At 42.0% G+C, this 9,777-nt stretch overlaps 1 protein-coding gene across 1 annotated transcript; it reads left to right on the top strand.

Annotated features, from left to right (window-relative positions):
• Positions 1–869: 869 nt before the first annotated feature.
• LOC103698170 (beta-fructofuranosidase 1-like) lies at positions 870–6,786 on the top strand. The gene is made up of 6 exons (XM_088712968.2): positions 870–1,376; positions 1,602–2,482; positions 3,897–4,058; positions 4,130–4,365; positions 5,291–5,378; positions 6,336–6,786. The coding sequence occupies exons 1-6, from the start codon at positions 980–982 to the stop codon at positions 6,534–6,536; spliced, it is 1,965 nt and encodes a 654-aa protein (XP_088569094.2). The 5' UTR covers positions 870–979; the 3' UTR covers positions 6,537–6,786.
• Positions 6,787–9,777: the final 2,991 nt, after the last annotated feature.

Raw genomic sequence — 9,777 nt, 5'->3', positions numbered from 1 at the left:
AGTTAAACGCTAAACGTGCAACCATGTCATTAATTAGCACCGTCCAGCGACTCCAAGCCATGCAGCGACGAGCCTTGAAAGCGCCCCAAAAGCCTGCCGAACTTTTCTCCAAGTAAGCGTTCCGGAAGCCTTTTTTCCAAACTTTTCCTTTTATCTATATTACGTGGGACCCACATCCACATGAACCACATGGCTCCACCTCATCACCGTACGTGTCCACTTCTAATTGCTTAGAAATGTCCCCCTCCATTCTGACACAAAACAGCTAGGCCCATTCTCATGTCGTTTGTCCAATATCATGAACCCAACCGTTAGGAAACCATAACGGCAACCAACCCATCCCAACAAAGTAAAATAATTCACGCCATCGAAATATGCACGACGTCACCATCCTTTGACCCTCCGCGGGCACATCTTACCTTCCGCGCTCCACCCTATAATCAAAAAAAAAAAAAAACTAATACACATTCTAAAATGATTGGCTGCAAAGAAAGCCTGATCAACGGTCCAACTTTAAGGAACCCAGCCAACCATGTGGTGCCACGTAGATAAGGATTGGATGAATGTCTTGGGCTCCAATGGACTGCGCGTCCGTGTTTCCCGACCGAATATTTATCGCCCATCTCTCGCTCAGTCGCCGCCGCGCTCGGGTCGGACGAGTCACCACCACGCACCAACCCTTGTCCTCCGTCATGTCGTCTCCCCATTGGCTAAAAGCCTCCCACGTCATAAATGAGTGATGTTACAGGAAAGCCAGCCTGGCGCTCAAGGAATGCATGTCCCCATCCACCTCCATCTCTCTCTCCCTCGCTTCCTTTTTGGCTTCATTCTCTGAGTCCATTTCGATGCCTCTATAAATATAAACTCCAACCTCTAGCCTTTCGAAACGCCTACATTTGTTCTTTCATCCCCATTTCTCTCCATCGGCGCGAGAGTCGAATCGAATTCTCCGTCGAAGGGCAGTGACCGGCCCCTTCCCATGGACGCCCGCCACCTCGAGTCCTCCATCCCGCTCCCCATCGCCTACGCCCCCCTCCCCTCCGGCGCCGCCGGAGACCATCCCTCGAGGCGCCGGACCAACATCCGCCTCCTCTCCCTCGCCTCCGCCGCCTTCTGCCTCCTCGCGGTCGCCGCCTTCCTCTTCGGCGACCGCCGCGACCCCCTCCCCCCTGCCTCCTCCTCCAACTCCTCTTCCTCCTCCTTCCGCGTCGCATCTCGCCCCGTCTCCCGCGGCCCCTCCGATGGCGTCTCCGAGAAGGTCTCCGGCGCCTCCCCCACCCTCCTCTCCGCCTCCCCTCCCTACCCCTGGACCAATACCATGCTCCAATGGCAGCGCACCGGCTTCCATTTCCAGCCTCCCCAGAACTGGATGAACGGTCTCGGTCTCATCTCTCTCCCATTTCCCTTTTTTTTTCTTAACCAAATTGTCTAAATCTCTTAACTCTATTTTTCTCTTCCTCGGTGGTGGAATCTGATGGCTTTCTTCTCCTCTCCTCTTTGCCTCAGATCCAAATGGTACGCAAAAATAGTAACACGTCCATCATCTATTTGGATGGTTTTGAAGAGATCCTGACCGTCAGATTTTGTTGGTATCTATGCAGGACCGCTGTGGTACGAGGGGTGGTATCATTTGTTCTACCAGTACAACCCGGACTCCCCGGTGTGGGGGATCATCTCGTGGGGCCACGCCGTGTCACGTGATCTGGTTCACTGGGACCACCTCCCCCTTGTCATGATCCCCGACCGCTGGTACGACCTCCGCGGTGTCTGGACCGGCTCCGCCACCATCCTCCCGACCGGCCAAATCATCATGCTCTACACCGGCTTGACCAACGAGTCGGTCCAGGTCCAGAACCTGGCCGTCCCGGCCGACCCGGTCGACCCGCTGCTGAAAACTTGGGTAAAGTCCGACTCCAACCCGGTCCTCGCCCCCCCGCCCGGGATCGGCGCCACGGACTTCCGCGACCCCACCACCGCCTGGTACGACCCGTCGGACGGCACCTGGCGGATCGCCATCGGCTCCAAAGACGGGTCCCACGCCGGTATCGCGATTGTCTACAAGACCCGTGATTTCGTCCGCTACGAGCTCGTGCCGGGGGTGCTGCACAGGGTGCCGCGGACCGGGATGTGGGAGTGCGTGGATTTTTTCCCGGTGGCGGTGGAGGAGGGGACGGCGGCGGCGGTGGAGGGGATGGACACATCGGCGGCGGCCGGGGCCGGGGTGAGGCACGTGCTGAAGGCGAGCTTGGACCAGGACCGGAACGACTACTACGCCATCGGCACGTACGACATGGCGACGAACACGTGGCGGCCGGAGGACGAGGGGATGGACGTGGGGATCGGGCTGCGGTACGACTGGGGGCAGTTCTACGCGTCCAAGACGTTCTACGACCCAGAGAAGCGGAGGAGGGTGTTGTGGGGTTGGATCGGCGAGACGGACAGCGAAAGGACCGATCTTTTGAAGGGCTGGGCGTCGCTCCAGGTATGGCGGTCGACGACTTTTCTCCCTCTTTTCTTTGACCTTCCACTCGTCAAATACCAGCCGGAATGCGTTCCACGTGTGGCCGCCCATCTAACGTTAGCCGACTAGATGAGAATCTAAAAACATAAATCTTCCGCGCTGATGGATAAATTATTTGGTGGATCTACGAATATAGGGTAAAATAAATCCGTCCAATTCAGGATGATATCTTCTTGGGTCCACCGTAGACGTGGCCCCTCTAATAATTCTGCGTGGTGATGCATGGTAGATGGGTTGCTATATATCGAAATCTTGCACACAACCACATGGTCGGAGTATTTTTTTATTAATCGGTTGATGATAAATATTTATATTTTTTCTACGTAACAGGGCAGTGCACCTTGCCTTACCGTTGTCGTTACATTCCAAGTGCTGCGTTGAAGGTTTAGACAATAAGTATCTATATTGGTTTTGATAACTAATATAAGCATCATTAGTTTTTATTTTTGAAGAGATCTTTGTAAGCTAAATAGAACGTGACATGTGGATTCAGAACAAGTCTATTATATGCAACGATCTTAATTGCTTGTTGAGATGTTTGCTCGCATGTGCATGTAAATTTGAGATACCTCTTGACCAACACAAATACAATACTTGTAATCAATAATGCATGTATAATAATTATAATATATATGTATGATTGTCTGGAGATCAGCAACGAATTAAGACCTAAAATGCTTTAATATTCATTTATATATTAGAAGCCAACCATTCTCCTTCCTGGCAAATGGCAATCATTATTTGCAATCTCGGTTATAGAAAATATCGATTATTAGAATACTTGGTTTTTGATTTATGGAGTTCATGGAGGTGCTTGATCATACATGGCCAAAAAGAATTCCCATGTCTTTTTGATATCAAAACTTGACTTATACCAAAGTTGTTGGAGTATTTTAAATAATCCACCGTCAACCTGGTACATGGGCAATCTTTCTATATATAAAGTCTGCTTTATTTCCTATGTTGAAAGAAAAATGCTGTGGTCTCCAACTCCGGTGCCAAAAAAAAACACTCCCACCACTAGCCTGCTGCAGGTCACAAGGCATTTGGTGCTTTGACAGAATCCCACCATGCACTTCAGCAAGTTTAGTCTTTTAAGGTAGAATCAACAAAATCTTTTTCTGACCATAATTTGATGCATAGATGACCATGGTCTCTGCCCAATTTTAATCTCAAATAATTTACTGACTTGTTTCACAGATCATCCATAATGGTTGAAGTGCCCCATCATAAAACCATGTGACATGATTTACTATTCATTGATTGAAGAATTTATCTTTGAACTTAATGATATTCAATGATATATAGAGGAGATTTCGACAGAAGCTAATCTTTGATTTCAATACCCTGAATTACTTTGTGAATAACATGGCAGGGCATCCCCCGGACTGTGCTTTTTGATACCAAAACTAGAGGCAATCTGCTCCAATGGCCTGTGGAGGAGGTGGAGAAATTAAGGATGAGCAGCAAGGACTTTGGTAGGATCACAATTGACACTGGATCGGTGTTCCCCCTCGATGTCACTGGAGCCATACAGGTTGCTAAGAAGCTAAAAAACGCTTAGGTGGATGTTGAAAGCCAGTTGTTAACTTCTTGCTTTTGTTGCAGTTGGATATAGAGGCTGAATTTGAGATCGAGAAGGAGGCATTGATGATGGCCGTCGAGGCCGATGTAGGGTACAACTGCAGCACGAGCGGCGGGGCGACCAAGAGGGGCATGCTTGGGCCATTTGGGTTGCTCGTCTTGGCTAATGATAGGCTATCAGAGAAGACTGCAGTGTACTTCTACATTGCAAGGGGAACAGATGGCAACCTTCGCACTCACTTCTGCCATGATGAATTAGAGTAATATGATTCTTGATCTTCTTCTAGTTGTCATACAACTATCTTCCTATACTATTAAATGCAGGGGCGATAAAGGCATTCTCAATGCTAAAAATTAAAAGGTTGCAAATAAATTAGTACTCTAGGATTCTTAATTATTGATCAAGATTGGGATTGTAAGATTGGGGCCTTCTTTATTGCAAATACTAACTAATGTTTCAAGCCTAACCCACATTCCTATAGCTGCCTCTCTCTTTCTCCTTACATTTTTAGAAATGATTACACTAGGTGAACAAAAAGCCACCCATCTTCTTTATATTGTAATTGCAATCAACTACTAAGATTTCACTTCCCCTCCAATGCTCCAATGTCCTTAACACTGCAAGCATGTCCCATGCATGAACTGCATCAAGCAGCTGCATTATAGGAATTTGAAATATAAGGGATAAGGAACGAAGTTCCAAAATGCAGGTCCTCTCTTCTCATGGAAGCTAACTACTCTTGCAATTGGTGGCCGGCAAAACTATAGTTTTGATCAGTTTAAGTAACTTCTTCCTGCTGACATAGTTTTTCCATCAAGATCAATGTTCATGCTTGCTTAATGTCTGCATTTACTTACTAGGATAAATGATGAGTCCATAAATTGACACTGCCTATTTGCCCTTTTGATTAAGGAGGGATCCCCTTGTTGCACTCTTCATGTCTAAGAAACAGCAAGCTCTTATAAGACTACATATTTGGTGCTTGTTTCCTTTCATAGGACTCCTTGCGTTCTACATCGGTTATGAATAAGTGACAACATTGCTTTGCTTTGTCAAAGTTGATGCCATGCAATAAACTCTCTTTTCTTATACAGCTTGATAATGCTACGCATCCTACATAGGTTATAAATCAATTAGAACATCAGTTTGTAGAACTTAATTTCAAGCAATATGTTCAAATGCAGGTCATCCAGGGCGAGTGACATTGTCAAGAGAGTAGTCGGCAGCACAGTCCCGGTCCTTGATGGTGAAACTTTGTCAGTGAGAATACTGGTAAGTGGACATTCTGGGATTTGCCTTGTGTATTTTCCATGAACTATCTAAAGGAGAGAACACCCCAAAGTAAAGAAAAAAAAAAGGATTAGTCTCCTCATCATGATTTAAAAATCAGCTAGCGGTTAGGACATTTTGCTTAGAGAATGCATAATAATTGGTAAATTTTCTTCTTAATTATGTCTTGATCTTTTAACCCATATTTAAAATCGAGTCACTAAAAAATACAATATTAGATGTGATCTGACCTTAAAAATCCAATAAATCATTAGTTTTATTAAATTTGTGGTAGCAGTTTTTTTTTTTAATGTAAATGGAGGAAGGAAAACCATCTCCCTAATATACTAGAAAAGAATAAACAGTGCAGTGGAAGAAGAGGATAGGTACAAAAGGGAAGAAGAAAAATAACTATAGGAAACTAATCATTCTTGTGTTCTCAATTAATAGATACTCTATTTTCCTCTCTAGGATGTGATGACCCTTCTTTGGCCACTTCCTGATGGTTATAAAGGCCTGAATTTGGAGACCAAGGCATGATTTGCATGATCAAGTATATATTTGTTCGTGTTTATTGATGGACATATAATTTATCAATAAACTACAAAACAGTTTACATATAATTTTTTCTTTTTTGAGAAGAAAGAGTTTACATATAAATTTTAGATTAATTACATAGGAAGCATTCATTAGCCAAATTTTTTTCAAAATTCATTCAAAAATTATTGAAGGGCATAGAGATATTTCTGGGGGGAAACAACAGAGATACATTATGACGATTGCATCCATTACAGAATGAGAAGAATATTTATTACGGTCAAGTTCCGGCATCTTTTTCTTTTGGACATATGGTCAAGTTCAAATATCACTTTAGTCTAGCTAGATTAATTCTTGAACAACATTTGCAACTTGGATAGAATATGACTAGAGTGCAATTTTTTTTTGTAAAAAATTTTCCAGGTTGATCACTCCATTGTTGAGAGCTTTGCTCAAGGGGGAAGAACATGCATCACTTCTCGCGTCTACCCAACTGAAGCAATTTACAATGCAGCAAAAGTCTTTCTATTCAACAATGCCACCGGTGCTTCTGTGACTGTCAAATCTCTCACCATATGGAAGATGGACTCCACATTCAGTCACCCCTACACCACTCAAGCTTAGAATTATTTATACTCTTGCTCTCCTTCTTCACCCCTACGGCTTACCGATTTGTTCATCCAACCCAATAGCCTCTTATTTCCCATTTCATCCCTTTCAATTGTATGTATTGCGACTTCATTCATTAGGAAGCTCGTTGTCGAGCTGCGTTCGCTCCCATTTGGAGAAAATTTTTCGGCAAAATGGTTATGTCAGGGAGCTCTCCTATTGTAGTTATCACTATTGCCATAGAAAATTTAAATACGATGCTAAACCAACATGGGGGCAACTTTAGTGGTTTTGTAGCCCTAAACAAATGGGCTGCAGAATCTGAAAGTTTCGAAAGAGGCTAAGCAAGATAAAATTCTTCTGTGATGGTCTTCATTTCTTTATCGGTATCCAAAAAAATATCCAAATTATATCTATATTTAGATAAAAAATATGAATATATTTAATATTTAATTTGTATCCGTATCCGTTTATAACAAATATGGAAACATGAATATGCTTAATATTCGATTCGCATCATATCCGTTTAGAATAAATATGAATATTAATTTTTATATCCGTTTAATATCTGTATCCATTTCTACATTCATCAAAAAAAATATTGATACAAATATAAATATATCAATGATAAGATCCATCTGCATCCTAGTCTTTTCTCTCTCCAAATGGTTAATCTAACATTTTGGATATTTACTATTAGATAAAGTGTTCTTACTTTTGGCTTTCTACAGTTACTGCATGGGCCTTAACTCTTGCACAGATAGGTTTATCTTTTAAGTCATTATGGCCGACTCCCTGCATATGATTTGGGTGCCACAACATTGCTATGGTTGAATGGGCCCTGAGATTGTTTCTACTTACCCTAAGGCTATCCCATGCCTATACATTGTAGGTCCTGTAGACTTGTAAAGTAACTAACAAGTATTTCTAGAAAATAAAAAAAAATCTTGAGTTTTAGAAGATAAGGGTGCCACAAATAAGAACTCTAATTTACAAGATAATAATTTTTTATCTAAACCAGCATAATACACTCATTATCTTAGGGGGAAATTGCCTAGTTATGCACCGAATAGGACATGCTTGAGAGCTAAACTGGCCCTCTAAAGACCCATCTTTTAACTCCATCTTTGTTCTAGAATGATGGAGCGAGATTCTAATCCAAGACTCAGAGAAACCCAACTCCATTTCCAACGAATGATGGGCCTCGATTCTGTACATGGAAAGATGCAGCCAGGCTTGGAACAGAGGAATCCACATCAAATTCAGAGCAGAGCTCTCTGTTCTCATTTTATCACCAGGCTGCAGCTTTGGCTCTGCGCCCCAAAAATCTACGAAGTCCAAGACAAGTAATCCTGAATTCATTTCATCCAGTGGGAAAAGACCGGCCCATCACATGTCTCATTAGTGTTGACCGTAGACCGAGGTTCTTCACCTTGCCTCCTCTCATCTCTGAGTTTGTTCTGCGAAAGAACACATAAAATATCCCGGTTTGAACTTTTTTATCCATGGTGTGTTGTGCTAAACAAAATCAAGTTGCATGGAAATGTAGTAGTCGCTGGGCCTATGCTTTGTTTTTGTGGAGTTGTAAGGATTATGATAAGTGGGATCCATAATACTATAATTGACATCATTTTAGTTCCTTCTAGGGCCATATTATCAAATTATACTAGGCATTCTAGATCAAATCAGTGCCATCCAATCTCATGCTTCTACCTATGATAACCACATATGTTGATTAAGCAAATGGTCACAAAAGCTTAAGCTAATAAAAAAAAAGATTGATTAGAGGATTCAAACTCGTGACCTCCAACTAATTTGAGTTTATGTAACGTATTGACAAGTGATCCCAAAAACTTTAGTTAATAGATCAACAATATATATCAAGTTTAACGGCATTCAAGTTTTTTTTGAAAAAAAAAAAGAAGGATGCATAAGAGTATTGTAACCATCAAGTTAAGACCGTTGAGAATGCATTATCCTCATAAAGTGGAAACATCTACCTTGTCAAAACCTACTGTCCATGTCACATCAACAATTGCAATCCTTTGGGTGTAAGAATTTGGGCATATGGTTACACTCCTATTTTGGTTGCATATTCCAACTCTTCTTTTTTTTCAGAGAAATAAAAATGTTCATTCAAAAAAATATAAATTAAGTAGAAGGGATGGTGTAATTATAAATTGCATAAATAAAAAAGAATTCTCATAATATCAACAATGATAGTCCTCTCAATTAGTCAAAATACATAGCATATAGTTCAATCTAATTTTTCTTGAGTACTGCCAGGTTGTCTTTCGCAAGAAGAAATGATGGATCTTTTTTTTTGCAAGGTCGATCATTAGGTTGCCATGCACAAATCTCAAAGCAATCCAAATTATCTTATTCATCTATATGCATGAATCTCAAAGCAACTATTGTGCACTTGATCCAATCATGTCCATCGCTATTTATGGCTTAGACCCTACTAATTATGGCTCTCTACGTCTAAGAGCAATCTCAATGAGAAAATAGAAAAAATAGAAAGAGAGATTCTATGATTTCGCCAAACATACTTAGCATTAGATAAGGAGAGCTCAAATCCTCTACAATATTTATCCATAAAACTTTTATAACTGAGATACATAATAATTTGGTGAGCACTGGAATCCAACCTATGTCACTACTACCAATCCACTGATAACATTACCATAAGCACTAATTGGCACCTTCGGACAGATTTTTCAGAATATTGTGTTTCTAAATCTTCATTTAATTAGACCTAGGATTACTGAATTTCTAGCAGAGAGAAATTTGTTCAAATTCAACAGCTTCTTTTACCTACCACATATCCAAATTTCTGCAATTTATATCAGGGTTAAATGAGTACAGTGAATGACATAAATTAGGTGACCAAAAGGTCAAGACCTTACCCTATGGTGGTTGAGTCAAGTTAGGGTTGTGTGTTTGCTGCTTTATCACATAAGACCCAAATTAATGACCAACATTTATTAGGCGGCTTTACTTAACTCTGACCTCTTCTGACCTCTTCCTCGGCGGAGAGCATAGCATTTTCAAGTCTCCCTAGATGTTAGAAACTTCAACCGGCGCTACTCCATACTCCCTGATTTATGGGATGGAAGCAGTGCTACCTGTTGAATTGGAAGTTTCATCCCTTAGGGTCGCTCTGGAATCCGAAATACCGGAAGCAGAATGGAAAAGCAAGGGGCAGGTTTGAGCAACTAAATCTGATAGCAGACAATGCTTAACCATTTGATCC

Source organism: Phoenix dactylifera, chromosome 16 (genome assembly GCF_051530095.1).
Source record: "Phoenix dactylifera cultivar Ajwa chromosome 16, Ajwa_hap1_PhDact_Kaust_v1.1, whole genome shotgun sequence".
In the NCBI taxonomy this organism is placed as follows: domain Eukaryota; kingdom Viridiplantae; phylum Streptophyta; class Magnoliopsida; order Arecales; family Arecaceae; genus Phoenix; species Phoenix dactylifera.
Note: the sequence above shows the minus strand (reverse complement) of the source record. Positions and strands in the feature narration are given on the sequence as shown.